The sequence below is a fragment of the Mus pahari genome, chromosome 5 (assembly GCF_900095145.1).
Source record: "Mus pahari chromosome 5, PAHARI_EIJ_v1.1, whole genome shotgun sequence".
Classification (NCBI taxonomy): Eukaryota; Metazoa; Chordata; class Mammalia; order Rodentia; family Muridae; genus Mus; species Mus pahari.
This window is the reverse complement of record NC_034594.1, coordinates 52,850,195-52,869,291: the sequence shown is the minus strand read 5'-3', so window position 1 is coordinate 52,869,291 and position 19,097 is coordinate 52,850,195. Positions and strand designations below refer to the sequence as shown.

The following is a 19,097-nucleotide window of genomic DNA, read 5'->3' as shown; positions in this document are numbered from 1 at the left end:
TCTCTCTCTCTCTCTCTCTCTCTCTCTTTTGGTTTTTCCGAGACAGGGTTTCTCTGTGTAGCCCTGGCTGTCCTGGAACTCACTCTATAGACCAGGGTGGCCTCCAACTCAGAAATTCGCCTGCCTCTGCCTCCCGAGTGCTGGGATTAAAGGCGTGCACCACCACACCGGGCTGTCTCCAGGTCTTTTCTCTGTCCTTGTCCTTCTTCCTACTTGTTTCCTTCTCTAGTTGTCCCCATGCCTCAGCCTGGCTAGGAGAATGACTGACCACTGGCCCTAAGGCAGTGCTAGCCTTAGGTCTGACAAATATCGTCCATGCCATGGCTCAGTGGCGAGTGTGGCAGAGGCTGGCAACTTTCTCGCTGGTACAAAACAAGGGTTTTACTCTCTTGCACCAAGGTCGGACAGCCAGGATTGTATTGCAGCCTAGGGTCAGCTTGTCTTAAGTGGGTAGGTGTCTAGAATCTGACATTTTGAGTCTCCTTGTGCTGGTGGATGGTACTGGAGTACACTGTTGAGGGGCATCCACTTCTGTGTAAGCCTGCTATTATTACTGGAGACCAAAGCCATGGGAGATGGCTGAGAAATTGGGATAGACAGACTATCCAAATAAGGGACTCAAAAGGGACACCAGAGTCAGTCAGCCTTGGGGGTAAGCCTTGACTTTGTTATACCCTGGTGAGGTGTCCCTGGACACCTGTCTTCACTCTCCTAAACCTTGGTGTCTCTGTACTACACTGCTCACCTGCTGTCGAACTCTACATCTGTAATACACTGCTCACCTGCTGTCCTACTCTACGGAGTTAGGAGTTAGTGAGATCACAGCTGAAAACAGCCAGCGTGCATCCCTAGTTAGGCTGGGCATTGTTCTAAGAGCTCAGGCCTGCCTTCCTTTCTTTCCATTTCTTTTTAAATTAACTTATTTTTATTTTATGTGCATTGGTGTTCTGCCTGCCTGTATGTCTGTGTGAGGGTGTCAGATCCCCTGGAAGTAGAGTTACAGACAGTTGTGAGCTGCCATGTGGGTGCCAGGACTTGAACCCAGGTCCTCTGGGAGAGCAGCCAGTGTCCTTAATGGCTGAGCCATATCTCCACCCCCTAAGTGTGCATACTCTCTCTTAACTTTGACGGTTCCTTGGGAGGCACTGTTAAGTGGTGTTGAACCCATCTCCCAGGTGGGGACACTGACGCATGACATCGTCTCTGGTTCTAAAGGGCAGGTGGCGGAGGACTCAGAGACCTATGCTGGGATCAGGCAAGTCCACTGGCAAATTCCTCCCAGCATGACTACCAGCATGACAGGGCAGGGCCAGGGAGGACAGGAGGGAGGCCTATGAGTCAGCAGCAGAGCTGCCCTGACCCTGGAGTCACATCCCTGGCAGTGAGTCACTACAGCCCCTCAATGGGAAGAGGAGAGGGCCCTGCATGGTCAGTTTCCCGGGTCACAGTCAGCTCTTAGAGCTGTCATTGAGCCCTGAGACCACTCAAGCACCCCATTTCCCACATACTCTGTTAAAGTGAAGGGCCAGGTCATTGGGACATCATGGTTTGGTGGCACAGTTGTACTCTAACAACAGGGCCCTTCCTGGAAGAGCCTTTTAGGCCTGTTTAGCCATCAGCCTGCACCCCCACCCCACCCCCCGGAGGATTTCATATAGACCTAGATTACTGAGATAAAAGCCACAGTGAAATGTCAGGCACCTCTATACCACAGGTAGCCTGCTTTGTCCTCTTCCCGTCCACCAGGGGATGGATGTCATCCTTCCTGTGGGCTCGGAGGCGACTTGGAGAGGGAAGGAGTAGGACTTAGGGGAACAAGGCTTTTGCTCCAAAGGCTGGGGCAGGAAAAACCTGCTTCTTTTATCTTGCTTGTGATTACTCTGGCCTTTCATGGACTCGGGCTCTCCAATCCAGTCCCAGTGGCTGATCTTAGACTCTCCACTCTGGGGGTCCCATTTCTCCAGCTGCTCTGCCCTGCTCAGTGCTGACTTCCATGCTTCCCTGCTCGGCTCACTTCTCATACCCTTCCTCTCTAGAAGGACTTTCTTCTCTCTGGCTTGACACATTCTTGCTCTGGGGAGATGAAGAACAGCTCTCCTCAGTGTGACCTGCTCAGAGACCTGGCCTGTTACCCGATCCTCACTGATTTTCCTTGTGAATAACTCCCGTTGTCCTGAGAGGAGCCGTGCGTGTCCTCTATCTGATCTCTGAGCTGCACTGGTGCCCTGAAAGAGAAGCTGGGACTCTCCTGCTTCCAGCAGCGGCCCTGAAGGTGTGGCTGACCTGGATCTGCGAGTCTTTCCTGTAGGGCAGGGGGTAACTCTGTCACAGGGTGTACATGGGAAGGGGTGGTTCTGTGAAAGAAATAAAGACACCATTTCCTTAGCTTGTCTCTGTCCTCAACTCTGCCATATCTGGATGTGCCTGCCGTTTCATTAAGGGTGTACAGGCTGTGATGAACTTGGCAGAGGAGGCCTAGTGAGTACAGCAAAGCATGAAGGACTCATGCCACCAGAGCCACTCAGGGTGTGCTCCTAACAGCTGGCTCTAGGACTGTGGGAGCCACTTTACTACGCTGGGCCTTGCTGCTCCCTTGAGCATCAATGTAGCACCTGCAACTTCAGGCAAGCTGCAGGGCTCTCCTGTCAGAGGCATTCCATCCTGTGCCCTCACTTCTCGGCTTTCTTTCCTTGACCCTCCCTGCTGCTGCTGCTGCTGCTGCTGCTGCTGCTGCTGCTGCTGCTGCTGGGAAGACTCCAGAGACCCCGTTCCAGGGAGCTCCGGAGCACTGTTTACTCTCTGGCAAGACCAGCGAAGGGAGCAACAGGCACAGGCTGCCACATGCCCCGGTGATGGGATGGGAACTGGAGAGTCCTGTCTGCTGCCAGCCACGCCCCTCCCTCTGGGGCCTGGCAGTTCTGGCACAGTGGCAGGATTGTTTTCTCCCTCCTCTTTCCTGCTCAGCTTCTAGCTTGGCTCCACCCTGTATCTGGCCCTCAAGCCTGTTGCTCCAGCCAGCTGCTATGGGGGCTGGGTTGACCCCTCCAAAAGGTCCCAGCTGGCCAGCCCTGTGACTCACCAGGAAGCTCTTCTAGGGGCCATGCAGCTTCTTCTCTGGCTCTGCTGTCAGGCCACCACTGCCAGGTTCCCTTAAAGGAGAACAGGGAGTTCCCAGGCTGCCATTCTTGTGTGCTGTTCTGATGCTCGGCTGTGACGCTGGTCAGCTGACTAATCCCCACCCTACTCTCCTGTGACCAGGGCAGGGGAGGCCCCGGATAAAGGCTGCTGTGAGAGATTATAAAACCCAAGGGCTGGCCCAGTGGGGTGGTGGCCTGTGGGCAGTGAGTGGCATGTGTAAGCTACAGACATAGCCTAGAAAGGAGCAAGGGTGGCGTGGGCAGCCAGTAACTCATGACTGATTGCTTGTTTCCTATTGCAGGTCCCAGAAGCTGGGGTTTCCCCTCAGCCCTTGAGTGGCCATGTCCAATCCCACTGCCCCACCTCCCTATGAGGACCACAACCCCCTGTACCCTGGCTCTCCACCTCCAGGCGGCTACGGGCAGCCATCTGTCCTGCCGGGTGGTTATCCCGCCTACCCTGCCTACCCTCAACCTGGTTACGGTCATCCTGCTGGCTACCCACAGCCGGTTCCTCCCGTCCATCCAATGCCCATGAACTATGGTGAGTCATGGAGGGTGGCTGGGGGTTGGTGGGACAAGGTAGAGCTTGGGACTGAGGAAGCCTTACATTCCCTTCCTCCTACCATCCCCTTGATACCGTTTTCTCTTCCTGTCCCACCTTCGCCTTAACCTCCTGGTCTTCCCTCCAGCCACTTGCTGACCTATGTAGTCAGTAAGAAGACTGAGGCCTTAAGACTTAGACTAGAACTTACACCCAGAGACAATATCTGGGTGAAATAATGGCTTCTAAGTGGTTGCCTTAAGGAACCATTTCTGTTTCTCAACAAGGCTGTTGCCACTGTGTGTGGGCACCATGCCTTTCTTAGGAACCCTAAGCACTTTTTAATATCATAGGGCTGACACATCTCCGTCCTTTATATACAGTCTGATTTTTGCCAACAGCCAGAATGTCATGGCTGTCCAGTGAGGGTGAGGTTAGACTATAGTAAGCCTCTTCTCCTGGGGGTAGATTTTGCATACACACACCCACACACACACACACACACACACACAGAGTTTGCTTGTTTGTTTGTTTTTGGTATGAGAGACTGAACTCAAGGTCATTAAGCATTTGCTCTGCCTATGAGCTGTACCCCAGCTCCTTCTGGGTAGATTTTGGAAGTAGTTCCCCAAGAGGCATCCATGGAATGTTGGTGGTTGCAGTAGCTTCAGTGTCCCGGGGCCAGTGAGTGTATGGCCAGCTCTTATTTGGACATGTATTCTGAGGCAGATCTTAAGGTATCACAGGTTGTGTGTTGTGTGTTGTGAAGCCTGCTGTAGACAGCCCACGCCCCCCTGTACCTACTTCCTGTGTAGTCTTCCCTCTTTTTCTCTGGCACTCCACTCCCAAGGCCACTGCTCTGCCAGTCGGTTCCACTCCCTAGATGCCAGCTGCTTCCTAGATGGTGATGCCACTATCCTGTCTCCCTGGGCACACAGCTCGCAGCAGCTGCCTGCTGACAGCACAGCTCTTTCTCACCTAAGCCAAGCTGGGCTTACTCTGAGGATGCCTAGAGAACCCAAGCTTGATAAGAGTCTGAGAGTTACAAGGGTGTCTTGGACAGAGGTACCTGAGCCTTGGTTTGAGACAGGGAGGCCAGGGGTGCTTTGAGATGGAGGCTATGTGTCCTAGGTCCCCAGTTGGTTTGATGTGATCTGCCTCTGGCCCTAGGCCATGACTATAATGAAGAGGAGAGAGCAGGAAGTGACAGCTTTGGTCCTGGAGAATGGGATGACCGGAAAGTCCGACATTCCTTCATCCAAAAGGTAAGAAATGGGTTGGGGCTTAGGGGAGGTCTTGGTTTAGGTACACATTCCCATGTTACGTGTCTTAGCTGCCTCCCTCTGCACCTTCCTCAGAAGGGATTCACTTCTCTATGATTCCCATTGCCCTGACTTTGTTTTGGGATGACAGAGTCAATCTGGGATTGGATTGTGCACTTCCCCTTCCTGCTCTGTCCTGTCAGACAGCAAGCAACTGGGAGCTGAAGTAAACATGTTGTCTCTAAACCACCACACATCCCTTCTTTCAACCCTTGTCACAGAAAACTGCTGTTAGTACAGGAGCAGGCAGAGCAAGTGAGCAGTGAGCTCTAAGCTAACTATAAGCTGGATGCTGGGTAGGTGGAAAGGGGCCAAGAAACAGCTGGAGTGGCAGAGGGGTCCCTTCCAGGCCAGACTGCAGTCAGGGAAGACTCTCTGAGAACTTGAAAAGTGGAGCCTTCCAAATTACAATCACTGTTTATCTTTTCAAGACTGATTTTATTTTTAGTTGTGTGTGTGTGTGTGTGTGTGTGTGTGTGTATGCGTGTATGCATGTATATGTGTATGCACACATGTGAGTGTAGTATCCAAGGAATCCAGATGAAAGCATCAGATTCCCTGGAGCTAGAGTTGGATACATGTAAAATTATGAGCTGCCTGATGGATCTGAACTCAGGTCCATGAGCAATATATGTTCTTAACCACTGAGCCTTTCAAACTAAAAGGAGGCCCCTTGTACCACTAACATGTTGGGGGTGAGGTGGGTGGGAGAGGCTGGTATGAGATGGGAGCCATACCCCTGGCTGTTTGTTCTAGGTGTACTGCATCATTTCTGTCCAGCTGCTCATCACTGTGGCCATCATTGCAATCTTCACCTTTGTGTGAGTCTCCTTCTCCCAGCCTGGGTTACCTGCTGGGCTGCCCATGGAGGGGTGGCTCTTGGCTGGAGGTGGACAGCCACAGGATGACTCTTTTCTTGGCGTCCTCTGTTTTACAGGGAACCAGTCGGCAAATATGTGAGGAAAAATGTGGCTGTGTACTACGTGTCCTAGTGAGTGCAGGGTCTTGCTGCCGGGATGGGAGGGGGACAGGAGGCAGCTGACTGGCTTTGTTCAGGGCAGAACTATGCCCTAGGAGAGAGGGCTTCTCAGAAACTGTGCCAGTCTCCAGTCAGGGGCAGAAGAGCAACCTGAGGAGGAGTAGCATCACGGAGTGCTGGGACAGGACAGGACCAGGCAGACACATGGTGATGAAGTGAAGGTTTCATGGTGCTGTGCAGGCTCTCATCATCACCTTGCACTGCCTTCAGGTCATACTGGGCTAGGAGCAGGCCGGGGGGTGTCGCGTCCTATAGCTATGTCCCATCTCTTCCCCCAGTGCTGTCTTCCTTGCCACCTACCTGACCCTTGCCTGCTGCCAGGGACCCAGGTGAGTGTTGGAGATCCTGACAAGAGGAGGGCAGAAAGTGGGACAGGGACAGAGCACTGTAAGAGGAAAAGGATTTGTACAGTGGAGAGAGCCTACCAGGAGTAGTAGGCTACCAGGAGATGAGGGACAAGAGGCCAGCTGTGTTACGGAGTAGTGTGCAATGCCCACCTGGCTATATCTGTCTTACAAGATATGGGAGACTCATATATACAAGATATGTACCATGTTGAGCATTTATTTAATAGACAGAAAAGAAAATCAAAAAGGGAGGAAGTAGCAAGACGGCTCAGCAGGTAAAGGCACTGTCCACCATGCCTAATGATCTGAGTTTGAGGCCCGAGACTCACATGTTGGAAAGAAAATGATTCCTACAAGCTGTCCGCTGATCTCCATATGTGTGCTGTGGTGCATATACACACACATACACCGACGTAATAAAAAATTACAAACATAAAAGGGAAAGTTACTACATCTCTATCAGGAAGAATTCAAGGTTCAGAGAGGCTAAGGGACTTTGTCACAGTCACACAGGGGACATGCGAGCTCTAAACAAGTCCCGGCCATGCTGGCTCCACAGGGAAGGACTGTCTTAGGTTATCCTTTGTGTAAATACCTGAGTACCCTCCCTAAGGAAAAGACTCATTTCTCAGGACTTCTGCTGAAGGAGCTGCTGAAACTTGAAGGCCCCACAGGTAACCAGGGTCTCCCTCCCTCCCTCTGTCTCCAGGCGCCGATTCCCATGGAACATCATCCTGCTCATCATCTTTGTAAGTCTAGAAGGGAAGTGGAAGACCCACTCGGGGAAAGGTTGGGGACACCCTTGTCCTTGGCTGGCCCTGCTCTTGCTTTCTGTGGCTGTTCTTCCCAACAGTTAAACTTACCCCCAGCTCCTGCAGGGTCATGGCGACCACAGTGTTGGGGCTGGAACTTAGAGCCTGGTACGTGTTGAGCCATACTCAATAGCTCATGCTGTTCTTAACTGTGTGCCTCATTCTCTCCTTCCCACAGACTTTGGCTTTGGGCTTTGTGACAGGCACTATTTCCAGGTATATTCAGAGACAATTCTCCATGCTCTTGGGGAGGGAATGTCATGGAAGGCTGGATGGACAGTGGGCACAATCCTGAACACAGGGAGTCTATGTACGGCTTCTGCCTCTGGCCCATCTCAACGCTGCTTCCTTTTCCCCAGTATGTATGAAACCAAAGCTGTCATCATAGCAATGATCATCACCGCTGTGGTATCCATCTCTGTCACCATCTTCTGCTTTCAGACTAAGGTGAGGATGGGGAAGGCCCTTCCCTGGCCACCCTGCCCTCTTACACACACACACACACACACACACAACCCTTTGGGTTCAGCACTTGGGCAGGCCTGGGAGGGTTCAGACCCTTGCAGACCAGAGATCTCCCTAGCTTACCCATGTCTGCACTTGACAAGTTGCTTCCTGTATGATATGTGTCCTTAGCATGTGACTGTCACTGCCATGCCCCCAAGAGCAGCACTGGGACTCAGGGTCAGTCCTCTGGGATGCTAAGGATGGCAGTTATCTGACGAGCCTCGTTCTCCCTTTCTGCTAGGTGGACTTCACCTCGTGTACAGGCCTCTTCTGTGTGCTGGGAATAGTGCTGACGGTGACCGGTATTGTCACAAGCATAGTGCTGATCTTTAAATATGTGAGTGTCCTGCTAGAAGGGCAAGTAGAACCCAGGCAGCAGACTTCCTGTGGAGCAGGGGCGGGTCTGGCTCACACACCTCTCCACTGGCCAGTGCAGGCACCACACAATACCATCCCTTTTGCGTTAGGGTATAACAGATTTCTCTCAGGCAGGTGATAAACCACAGTCCCTTAAGTCCTGGATAGCACCACTTGGTTCCTACAGGAACTGGTAGGTTAGCCGAGTCTGTGAAGGACTAAGTCAGGCCAGGATGGAAGGGGCCCCGAGATTGCTGGTTCTGCTGCATGCTTTGCTTCCAGTCAGCTAAGGGGGGAACACAGGGCTGGAGGGGAAGGATCAGAACGAGAAGTGCTGCCCCCCTCACCATGGCTGGTCCTGGTCTGTGTATAGGCACTTGGCAGGAGTGTTGAACGGGGTGGCAGGTTGTCAATGGGCTTCTCTAAACTGTCCCTAAGGTGGTCTGTAGGAGTCAGTGAGCTGCATCCATGGGCTGGCTCCTGGGAGCTCACTGTCACAGGCTCTTCAAACAGCATGCGCTGGGCTTGGCTTGTTTCCAGGACCTCCAGTAGACACTCCTGGACTTCACTAGCTTTCAGTGGGCTGATGGGCTAACGTGGACACTGTGGGACAGCCTTTGCTGTCTCTGGCAGATAAATCACATTCTCAGTTTCTCCCAGGATCTAGAGGCAGGATGGGGACCCTAGAGAGGCAGCTTCCCTACCTGCTTCCCTCTCTAGCTGGAGTCCCGGGTCAGCTGGGTCTCCAAGGCCTGCTTCGGTCATGCTTTGGCTATGCCCTGCTTGGCTCCCTAATGCCGTACTGTGCTATTTCACAGATTTACTGGCTCCACATGGTCTATGCAGCTCTGGGGGCCATCTGTTTCACCCTGGTAAGTTTGTTCCCTCTTCTGGGAGGGGAGCTGAGATGGTCAAGTTTAGGCAGCTTGGGAGAAGGGGAGGAGCCATGGACAATTGTTCTCTTCTTATGTAGGTGTTTTACGTGTTTCTGACATCCCTGCTGTGCTCTGTTCACATTGCTGGCTGGGTAACAGCTGTGTGTCAGTCTCTGGTAGACAAGTGAACTGCTCAATGGCAGAAATCATGTAAAATCACGCTCCTTCTTAGTGACTCCATTAGTGAGCTATATGGCTGGCCTAGGGCTCTCAGGACATTGTGCTGACAGGAAGTGAACCCTAAACACTGAGCTCTTTGGCACTCATGTCTGGTTTCCCTGCAGTTCCTGGCTTATGACACACAGCTGGTCCTGGGGAACCGGAAGCATACCATCAGCCCGGAGGACTACATCACAGGCGCCCTACAGATCTACACAGATATAGTCTATATCTTCACGTTCGTGCTCCAGCTCGTAGGAAGTAGAGACTGAGAGAAAGAGAGATGTCCCTTTCACTGGCCTGGGACTCGCCCTTTCCTATTGGGCTGGGCCCTAGATCCCGTCTCCCCTCAAGTAATCTGCTCAGTTTCCTCTCTGTCCTGGAGATGGGAGGACCTCTGGCTGTGTTCTGTGAGAGCCATGATACTGGGATCACTAGCACCTCTTAGCCCTTGGCGGGCTTGGAACTAGTCTGAAGGTGTATCTCCTTCCCTTTACCCACAACGAGTATGCACCAAACTGTGTGTGTGTGTGTGTGTGTGTGTGTGTGTGTGTGTAGGGGAGGAGGGAGCCTGTGAACTCAGGCGTTCTGAGGTGAAGAGGCTCCCCTCCCACCTCGGCTACAGGGTTCTAGGCTAGGAGCTGGTGCTGTCCCCCTCCTGGATCCAATAAAGCCAGATGCTTTGCCTCCAGCTCCAGTGCTCAGAGACCACTTAAGCTGCCTGAACTCTTTAGGCTTGGCATCTCTTAGCTTTAGAAGCTAGGAGAGATCTGTGCCCTGGGGTCTCTCTGTTCCAACCCCATCTTCCAGTAACATGTATCAGTTATTTATCTGGGCTTGGGAAAAAGACAAGTGAGCAGAGTTTATTCAGTATGGGGGCAATCCTAGAATGGCATCCACCCTGCCTGGCGCCCAGCCTGGCTACCATCCAGACCCAAAGTGCCTTGGGGCCGTCTGAGGCTTTTAAAATCCACCTAGAGGGACCTCCTACTTTGCTCTGACACACAGAGGTGGAGGTCAGCAGGTGAGGTGGATTGTGGGATTCTGGGTGTGGCTGGGAAGCAGTCTGGGTGAGAGATAAGTGGGGACAGGGAAAGTGCCTTGGGCACCCTCTCTGGTCTGAGAAACACTGAAGTCTACTCTGGTACACAAGTTCAATCTGTTCTGTATTCCCATTGGGAGACTTGAGACTAAAACCCCCTCTTCAAGCCGGCTGCTGCTGTCTATGTAATCCAAGTGCCTCCAGCTGGTACCAGGATGGGGACAGAAGCTGGTTTATCAGGTGGGGTAGAAACCTTACTAGCCCAAGGACATAGAGCTGTTCTGTTCAGTACTTGATTCTGAATATATCACAAAGGGACACAACTAGAAATGTAATAAAGTTTTATGTTTGGCAGTAAGACCCTTGAGTAGCTGTGGCTTTCTTAACTATAAGGTGGGAACCCGGTATATGGAAGCAAGCAGACTTTCCTGGAACAGTTCTTGGTGTTGGGTGAGACAGGCTGCTGAAATGGTAAAAGCTGCCTGCGGAACGGAGCTCAAGTCTGCAGCACTGGCTCCAGAAGCACTGGCTCCGGGGGGGGGGGGGGGCTTCTCAGCCATCCCGCAGGATCCCGTGTATGCCATGAACCCTCTGTAAAACCTGCCTAGTTTTAACTCCCCCAGGAAGCTCCATCTTTATAGGGAAGGGGCTAGATCACAGCTCTAGAATCTCTTGGAAACTAGTTTCTCTGACAAAGGAGGAAAAGGCCCAGAGAGGTTGACATATTTAGATGCACTTTTTTTCTTTTTTAATTTTAATTTTTCTTCCACACCCTGAATGCTACATTTGATTTTTTGGTTTCTTTTGTTTTGGGGGGCAAGGTCTCTTTATTATTTTGCTCTGGCTGTCTTGGAACCCTGGCCTGAAACTCAGAGATCCACCTGCCTCTGCTTCCTGAGTGCTGAGATTAAAGATGTCCATGCCTGACTAATTTTAACCAGTTTCAGCTGCATGGGTAGCTACCCTCCTAACCAGTCGCTCTTAAGACTTGGGTCTCCAGAGCCTGTTCCTAGGCTTGCTGTGGTTACTTCAGCCATCTGGGAACACAGATCAGTGAGGGAACAGGGAGGAGAGCTATTTCCACTCTGACCCTCCCTCCCGGGGGGCTTACAAATTCAACCTGGCCTCCTTTCCATGCCAGTACTTAATAACTTTATTTGCGTTTGGCTCCTTCCACCATGTGGAAGAGTTGGGTGCTGGCAGCAGCTTGGGCATCCTGCGCCCTCTGGTGGGCCTCAGGAGCCATGGCCACACAGGACGGCAGTCCATAGTCTAGCACAAGGTGCAGTGATCCTCAGTCAGGTCTGGGCCTCAGACCCAACCTCAGGGGACTGGGCTTGCTGGGGTGAAGCCCTGAACCTCTGGCTCTCATACTCGCCCGTGTTGGACACTCGCATGTTCTGACGAGCCTTCATCTGCTTCAATCGGTCCTTGTCCACTTCCTGCTTGGTGAGGACGAAGAAGAGGATACCACAGGGGAAGCCGATGGCCCTAGGGATGGGGAGATGTGCACCGGGTTTGGGCAGGGACTGGGACTGAGTCAGAGGAGCTATAAGAATCAGGCCAGCTTGGTCACTTGCACAAATGCTGTGGTGAGACATCTTTATGCTGAGTGCTGGAGGGACCCCACAAACCAGAGCCTCTTGCGCCTGCCTGCTTTAGACAACCGTAATAGTTCTCTATTACATCCTGGCCAACTCCAAACTCCTAGGCATAGTACTCAAAGCCCAGTGTGGTCCTACCTGCCTCTTCATTTCTCCTCTTATGGCTGATATTCATGAGCCTCTTCACTTGTGTTGACTGCTTCTGTGTGATAGCCTAAGTAGCCCAGGCTTGCTCTGAGTTAGCAAAGGACCTCCCTGCATACACTGTCTCATGTCCTTTGCCAGACCTCTTTATTTTTCTTTACGGTGCTGCAAACTGAACTCAGGGCTTCAAGAATGTTAAAGCGTGTGCACAACCACTAAGGTACATCAACCAACTCTCAGTCTTAGCAGCTACAACTGAAAGAGGGCCTTGGTAAGGGCCAAAGAACAGGAAGCCATGAGAGCTGGTGACACTCGCAGCTGGGAGCCTCAGTTCCCTCCTTGGAGGGATGGAAGTGCAAGGTTTACCTCAGAAAGCTTAAAACGTTATATGGCAAAGTACTGTTGTCATACCTCAGACATTTGCTGGAAAAAAATATTAATTTCCCTTCCTTTTACTTTAGTGATATGTATTAAGGCCAGAATCAGAACCACAGAACTCACAGAAACACCTCTAGCTTCTACACAACACAATCTGACACTTAATCACTGGGATTGGAATGTTAACCCCGCTCCCAAAGGGAAGGAAGAATCCAGTGACTCAAATTCAAATCAGCTCAGCTCAATTTGCTCCACAGAAAAGCCACTATCCCCCAATTTTACATATTTTTCCACCCTCCCCTCCCCCCCCACCCCCACTCTTCTGAGAGTCCATCCCTTGATTCCAGCAATTTCCTTCCCTTGGATTCAGTTCTCCACCCGCATTTCGGAGAAGATTCTAGGTCCCCACACCTTCCGGTGCACTCCCCACTGGTAGGCAAAGGGAGCAGTTAAACTCACCAGGCTAGCCCCACGGCTTTCATGGGGTTCTTGCCCCTCTTTCTGGGAATGTATTCTAGCTCAGGGGAGAGGGGCTCGGGCTCCTCCTTGCATTCTGGTGAGCTGTGGCTCTGCAGTGCTCTGGTCCTGTTCTGGGAAGCCTTGTTAGCTGTGGCTCCAGAGAGGATCCCTGTGAATTAAAGTACAGCACGTCAGTATGGGAGATGAGGAAGGGGAAGAGTGGCTGAGATTTGAGGAAGGGGAGTGACTGCAGTCTGGAGTAACAAGTGCAGTGAAGACTCTAAAGAGAAATGGGAAAATCGCCATCGGGTGACACCTTTGGAAGCTACTTCCACGTCACTGCGGGCTCCTCACCCTGGTGCCAAGGCAGTGAGCTTCGCTGCTGTTCTCTATTCAGAAGTCAGGCTGGGAAGGACTGCAGAGGAACTCACCGGGAGACATACGTATGAAGGAAATCCGGGGAACTGTTTTAAAACTGCAGGACCTTAGCTATCCTTAAGGATAACTAACTCCATCCCGTCGAAGTGGAAGCTGAAGCCCGGAGACAAGCTGCTTCGCACAAGGTCAAACCGCTAATTACTCAGTGCTAGAACTCAAGCCTCCAGGTGCCTAGGGCTCTCTCCTCTGCACTGCGGTGAGTGTGAAACCCCTGGGGCGCGGGAGTCTAAAGGTTCCTTTGGTACCCTCTCTACCAATAAGACCCTAGACACGCCGCGCAACCTAAAACGCAGGGGTTGGACTGGGTGACCTCTAGAGCATCTTTTCACCCCCAGACTCTCTAAGATCTTGCAGAGAGGTGTGGGCATCCCTTGGCATGCTGACTTCCTGCCGTCGCGCTGGGTGGGATGTGAAGGAAACGGAATCTTTTAAAACCCTGCCCTCCCGAGGGTCCCTCTCCTTACCCCGGAGGACGCGGGCATTTCTCGCCCCCCGGCCCTTCAGCGCCGTAGCAGCTACCACCGCGGCCATGTTCGGGTCCCACCCCCCTTCACTGCGCTCCCCGTCGGGAATTGTAGTTTGCGTAAGGGTCCTCCCCCGCGCCTTCCGTCCTGCCTACAGAGCAAAAACTACATTTCCCAGAAGTCCGCGTAGCGGGCCCGGGAGAACTACTCCTCCCAGGAGACCCCGGAGGCGCGCACGCTCGCTTGTTTCCCTCCAGCTGGGGGCGGAGTCATGTAGGGTGGAGCTTGGGCTCTCCCGCCACGCCCCGGCCTGGTCATCCTAGATCTGCCTTATGATTGGCGGCTCTGTTAGTCCACCACTGTCGCTATTGGCCCGGATGCCGTCGCTCTTTCGGCCGGGAGTCACCTACGCCTACTTCCTCCCGGGAGGAGGGGCTCGAGTTCCGCGTCGTCGCGCAGAGCTGACTCTGGGAGGCGTTTGGGCCCAGAGAAGTGGATCGGTAGCTTTCGCCGCATGGAGTCCGAATCGGAGAGCGGAGCGGCCGCTGACACCCCGCCTCTGGAGACTCTGAGCTTTCACGGAGATGAAGAGATCATTGAGGTGGTAGAGCTGGATCCAGGCCCGCCGGACCCGGGTGAGAACTGACGCTCCTGAGGCCACGGGACAAGAGGCGCTCACCCCTGGCCTCTGACCCCTGCTTCTCTCCAGTCCCCCTCCCCCCTTCCCTACCGGTCGTTCCTACCGACATTTCTCTCCAGACCTCCTCCCCTACCCCCCACCTTTAGTTTCTAGGCCTGGCTGGGTGGGGGTTCCCTGACGCCTCCCCTGGCCCTTCCCCTCACACACCCCCTTCCCATCATGCCCTCTGTCCTCTCTTCCCACACGGTCGCTGGCCAACACCAGCTCTTCAGACCTAGCCTCTCTCCCCCTCCCCGCCCCCCAAGTGCTCTCTTCCTGCTCGGTACGTGTGGGACAACACCTTAACCTTTGGCCACACGACCCACCCTAGCTTCCACCTTTTTCATTCTTTAACCCTTACCCCATTCCTTCTATATCTTTGGAGCTCCCATCTTTTAACGCTTCTCCCAAAGCAGATGATCTGGCCCAGGAGATGGAAGACGTGGACTTTGAGGAAGAGGAAGAAGAAGAAGAGGGCAATGACGAGGGCTGGGTCTTGGAACCCCAGGAAGGGGTGGTCGGTAGCATGGAGGGCCCGGATGATAGTGAGGTCACCTTTGCATTGCACTCAGGTAGGCCTTTGAAGGGATCGTCTCAGATCAGTTTGGATGGGCTTTTGAGTATTGCCCGTTGGGAGAGACCAGCGTGAAAGCCACCTACTTTGGCCTGCAGGCTATTCAAAGGAAGGGCCGTAGGGCACTGAGGTTAAGTGAGACCCCCTGGATTCGAATCCTACCTCGGCTGTGTAGCGTTCTGTCAGCTTTGTTAGCTTTCTGAATCTTGGTATTCTTAAAAAAAAAAAAAAGTTATCTTGGATGAAAGTGAATGGAAGTAACCTGAGTGGAAATTAGTTTACACTCCAGAAGGAGCATTAATAATAATCTCAGATGCCAGCCTCATGAAACTTTCATAACTTAATTCATACCTAGCCTGGTATGGCCAGTGCTGTCAGCTGTGCACAGGAAGCCACCTCTTGGCTTGCACCTCAGAGAGCATGTCAAGGGGGACAGCACAGCAGGGAGTTATGTTCCAGAGGAGGACACAGAGCTTTGTGGGCTCGCGAAGGGTTTCTCTCACAATCTGAGGCTCCAGACAAGAACTGGATGCAGCCTTCCCAGGAAAGAGGAACTATGTGTGGCTTTGGGAAAGGGGGTGTGCTTCCTGAAAGACAGAACTCTAGGTGAGAGCCCGGTTCCATCCCCGTTCTCATGGACTATGTCTTGGGACAGCGTCTGTGTTTTGTGTGAGCCTGGACCCCAAAACCAACACCTTGGCAGTGACGGGGGGCGAAGACGACAAGGCCTTCGTGTGGAGGCTCGGTGATGGGGAGCTGCTCTTTGAGTGTGCAGGTGAGAGGCTGGGGAGGTTATGTTCCTTTGGACATCCTGGTAGGGGGCCCCTGGGACTACCCAGCCCTGGGAATTACTAGCCTCTGTCTTGTGCTGGATCCAGGGACCCACAATGGAAGAATAACTGTTTGACAGGCATGCGAACAGGACATGCTAATAGGCCAAGGGATGCTGGCTGAGATGAGCATGGTGCTGGGGTAGGAGTCGGCAGAGGCATAAAGAAGTAGGCTCTGGTTGCTAACAGTGGGGCCAGTAGTATCTGTTCTTGGGAAACCGGGAGTGGCTGATCCCTGGAGCTGCAGCAAGTTTGGCCCCTTCTCTGCTGAGGTCCTCCTACTTTCTTTTCTGCTCAGTTGCTTTTAAATGGTCACTAGATGCATGAGTCACCTGTCCCCAGCATTTAGGTATTTTTCAATTTTTTTTTTTTCTGCCACTTTTTCTTTTTAAAGGTTATATAGTTGGGTTGGCCTTGGATGTTGGCAAGACCAGTCTCAAACTTGTTACATCTCTTAGGCAAATTTGAATTTAAAATCTGCCTACTTCTCTTTGCTGCAGGCCACAAAGACTCAGTGACATGCGCTGGTTTCAGTCACGATTCCACCCTAGTGGCCACAGGGGACATGAGTGGTCTTTTGAAAGTTTGGCAGGTAGACACCAAGGAAGAAGTCTGGTCCTTTGAAGCAGGAGACCTGGAGGTGAGATCCTTGGAGTGAGCTTCTACTCTGGGGAACCTTAAGTGAGAGGGGTAGCGGCAGGCAGGCGGATCCAGATCTAGCCTGGAGAAGTTTGCCTAGAGCCATAGCAGCTCAGCTCTAGCAATGTATCTGTTCACCTGTAAAGTTGTCGCTGACCTTGGAAGGTCACGCCTTGGATGCGGCTCATGGACTTAGGTAGGCTGGGTAGCAGGCCCTGCCTGCTGATCCTCCCTCTTTGACCAGTGGATGGAGTGGCACCCTCGGGCCCCTGTCCTGTTGGCGGGCACAGCCGATGGCAACACTTGGATGTGGAAGGTCCCGAATGGTGACTGTAAGACCTTTCAGGGGCCCAACTGCCCTGCAACCTGTGGCCGCGTCCTCCCTGATGGTGAGAGCAATTATCTCTTCCTGGGGGTAGAGCTGGATCCAGGGACTTGGGGGTACTTCAGTCATTCCAGTCTCCTGCCCTATACTTGGTCTTACTTGTGACTCCAGGGGGAATTTGGGGACCCCCTACTCTATCCTTCCTGCTCATTCTTTCCTTGGCGTGTCTGAGTGTCCTCTGTCCTCTGGTTACCCGTGCCTTGGTCCTTAGGGAAGAGAGCTGTGGTAGGGTATGAAGATGGTACCGTCAGGATCTGGGACCTCAAGCAAGGGAGCCCCATCCATGTACTGAAAGGTATCCGGGGGCGGGGCGGTTTCCTTGGCTTTGAGGGAGGAGCCTGAGGGCCAGGTACAGGACTCAGAGCCTCTGTCCACCTGCTTGTTCTAGGGACTGAGGGTCATCAGGGCCCTCTGACCTGTGTAGCCACCAACCAGGATGGCAGCCTAATCCTGACTGGCTCTGTAGACTGCCAGGCCAAGCTGGTCAGTGCCACCACTGGCAAGGTCAGTAGCCTGGGCTTCTTTGTCTGAACCCTCTGCCCCTCCTCCCCTGTCCTTTCCCTCTTTGCCCAGGTCTGTGAGCCTCTTTCTTACCTGTAGGTGGTGGGTGTGTTCAGGCCTGAGACAGTCGCCTCCCAGCCCAGCCTGGGAGAGGGGGAGGAGAGTGAGTCTAACTCGGTGGAGTCCTTGGGCTTCTGCAGTGTGTGAGTGTGAGCAGAACCTTGGCCTGGAGACCCAAGAGACCGGGGGAGGAGGTGGCTTTGAGGAGGGATCTAGGTATTGGGACCAAGGAGGAGGGAAGGTATATGAGTCTAGGGCCTCAAGAGCCTTCTTTGTGTCACCTGCTTCCCAGCATGCCTCTGGCCGCTGTTGGCTATCTGGACGGAACCTTGGCCATCTATGACCTGTCTACGCAGACACTCCGGCACCAATGTCAGCACCAGGTGTGATGTCTTGGGCTTAGTTCCTGTTCAGGGGACTGTTGTGCTGGCTAAGGGCAGCCTGTCCTCTGGTCCCTCTGAGGGTGGGTTGGGGTTTTCTCTTCTCCCTCCTGACTTCTGCCCTACTCTGTTACTGTGTCACGTTCCGGGACAGTCGGGCATTGTTCAGCTGCTGTGGGAAGCTGGCACTGCTGTGGTGTACACCTGTAGCCTGGATGGTGTCGTACGTCTCTGGGATGCCCGGACTGGCCGCCTGCTTACTGACTACCGGGGCCACACTGCTGAGATCCTGGACTTTGCCCTCAGCAAGTAAGCATTGTGGGCTGGCAGCTCTAGAAAGTGGGTTTAGTGTGAGGTAGCACAGGTCCTTTGTGGAATGGGAGGCGATTCCTAAGGGAAATGAGACCCAATGCCTGGCTGTATCCTGTGATAAAAGGCATGTCGCCCGTCCACCTGTGCAGTCAGTCCTAGAACCCAGCCCTGTCCCAGCGATTGGCAGTGAACTACCCACTGTGGGGCCTGACGCAGAGAATGAACCTGTCCTGCTCGGTCTGTGGGCCTCCCATGTTAGGGCTTCCTTCACTGATTCTTCTAGTCTGCATGGGCATAGTTGAGTCGGCTCCCTGGCTTTGGGAGGAGGGTCTGAGAAGCAGGTGCAGATTCAGGCGGGGACTGACGGTAGAGGCGATGCTGGAGCCGCTGCCTCAGGACCCCCGAGAGTGGGCTTGCACTGGGCCTCAGGTTCCTCTGTCCTTTGACCCCTGTGTTCTGTCTACAGAGATGCTTCCCTGGTGGTGACCACATCAGGAGACCACAAAGCGAAAGTATTTTGTGTCCAGAGACCTGACCGTTAACAGCTGTGGCCTCTGGCATGGTGTTTGGTGTTGAGGGGGATAAAAGGACGCCCCTGCCCCCAGCCGAGTTGCGGGGTGCAGAGGGAAGAGGAGGGGAGACCACTGGACTGCTTTCCGACCCCTTCAGCTGACCTGTTACTCCTTGTCCTTTTCCTCCCTGGAGACCCGCCTTGCCAGGCCCTCCCTCCCCTGCCCAGCCCTGGGGCCTTGTAGGAGGCCATGTCTCTTTCACTTTGATTCGCTGGTGTGAGCCATGGGGTGCGTCTTTGTATGTTGGGGTTAGGTCTTTGAGGTTCCCGTTCTTTCCCTTCCCAAGTCTCTGGGAAAGGAAAGGAGGAAGAGAGACTAGTTACAGATTTTAAAAATGTAAATAAAATATACTTCCCATTGGCAGTGTCTGTGTGCATTTTGTGGTGGCTGCATGGAGGGGGGCGGGGGGTTGAGTCTTCCTGCGGTACTTAGTGTGTCCCTGGGTCCTTCTAAAACAGTCCACTGGCCCCTCCCACT

At 53.2% G+C, this 19,097-nt stretch overlaps 3 protein-coding genes across 7 annotated transcripts in view; 2 read left to right on the top strand and 1 right to left on the bottom strand.

Annotated features, from left to right (window-relative positions):
• Positions 1–10,561, top strand: part of Tmbim1 (transmembrane BAX inhibitor motif containing 1) — a 15,995-nt gene extending 5,434 nt beyond the window's left edge. For all 3 annotated transcript variants that reach the window (XM_021197477.2, XM_029538505.1, XM_029538507.1), the window contains exons 2-12: positions 3,440–3,681; positions 4,852–4,946; positions 5,760–5,824; positions 5,941–5,994; positions 6,321–6,371; positions 7,099–7,138; positions 7,380–7,417; positions 7,561–7,648; positions 7,950–8,045; positions 8,884–8,937; positions 9,285–10,561. In XM_021197477.2, the coding sequence (XP_021053136.1) occupies positions 3,480–3,681; positions 4,852–4,946; positions 5,760–5,824; positions 5,941–5,994; positions 6,321–6,371; positions 7,099–7,138; positions 7,380–7,417; positions 7,561–7,648; positions 7,950–8,045; positions 8,884–8,937; positions 9,285–9,431 (930 nt within the window). In that variant the 5' untranslated portion in view covers positions 3,440–3,479 and the 3' untranslated portion in view covers positions 9,432–10,561. The remainder of the gene's footprint in view (positions 1–3,439; positions 3,682–4,851; positions 4,947–5,759; positions 5,825–5,940; positions 5,995–6,320; positions 6,372–7,098; positions 7,139–7,379; positions 7,418–7,560; positions 7,649–7,949; positions 8,046–8,883; positions 8,938–9,284) is intronic.
• The window catches only part of Pnkd (PNKD metallo-beta-lactamase domain containing), a 69,551-nt gene extending 55,655 nt beyond the window's left edge, over positions 1–13,896 (bottom strand). Inside the window, exons 1-3 of one of the 2 annotated variants that reach the window (XM_021197476.1) lie at positions 13,689–13,896; positions 12,787–12,955; positions 11,331–11,692 (exon numbers count right to left, since the gene is read on the bottom strand). In XM_021197476.1, coding sequence (XP_021053135.1) covers positions 11,500–11,692; positions 12,787–12,955; positions 13,689–13,755 — 429 coding nt within the window. In that variant the 5' untranslated portion in view covers positions 13,756–13,896 and the 3' untranslated portion in view covers positions 11,331–11,499. Of the gene's footprint in view, positions 1–11,330; positions 11,693–12,786; positions 12,956–13,688 lie in introns of those variants that run through there. The other variant, XM_021197474.2, reaches the window with a different exon arrangement.
• A 196-nt stretch (positions 13,897–14,092) lies between these two features.
• On the top strand, positions 14,093–18,977 carry Aamp (angio associated migratory cell protein). 2 transcript variants are annotated; one of them, XM_021197460.2, is made up of 11 exons: positions 14,093–14,323; positions 14,781–14,939; positions 15,597–15,716; positions 16,272–16,411; positions 16,655–16,799; positions 17,007–17,090; positions 17,184–17,299; positions 17,396–17,499; positions 17,649–17,739; positions 17,891–18,045; positions 18,515–18,977. In XM_021197460.2, exons 1-11 carry the CDS (start codon positions 14,203–14,205, stop codon positions 18,588–18,590), a joined length of 1,311 nt encoding a protein of 436 aa, XP_021053119.1. In that variant the 5' UTR covers positions 14,093–14,202; the 3' UTR covers positions 18,591–18,977. The 2 variants fall into 2 exon arrangements, with proteins under 2 accessions (XP_021053119.1, XP_021053118.1); XM_021197459.2 differs by having other exon boundaries at positions 14,094–14,323; positions 14,784–14,939.
• The last annotated feature ends 120 nt before the right edge of the window (positions 18,978–19,097 follow it).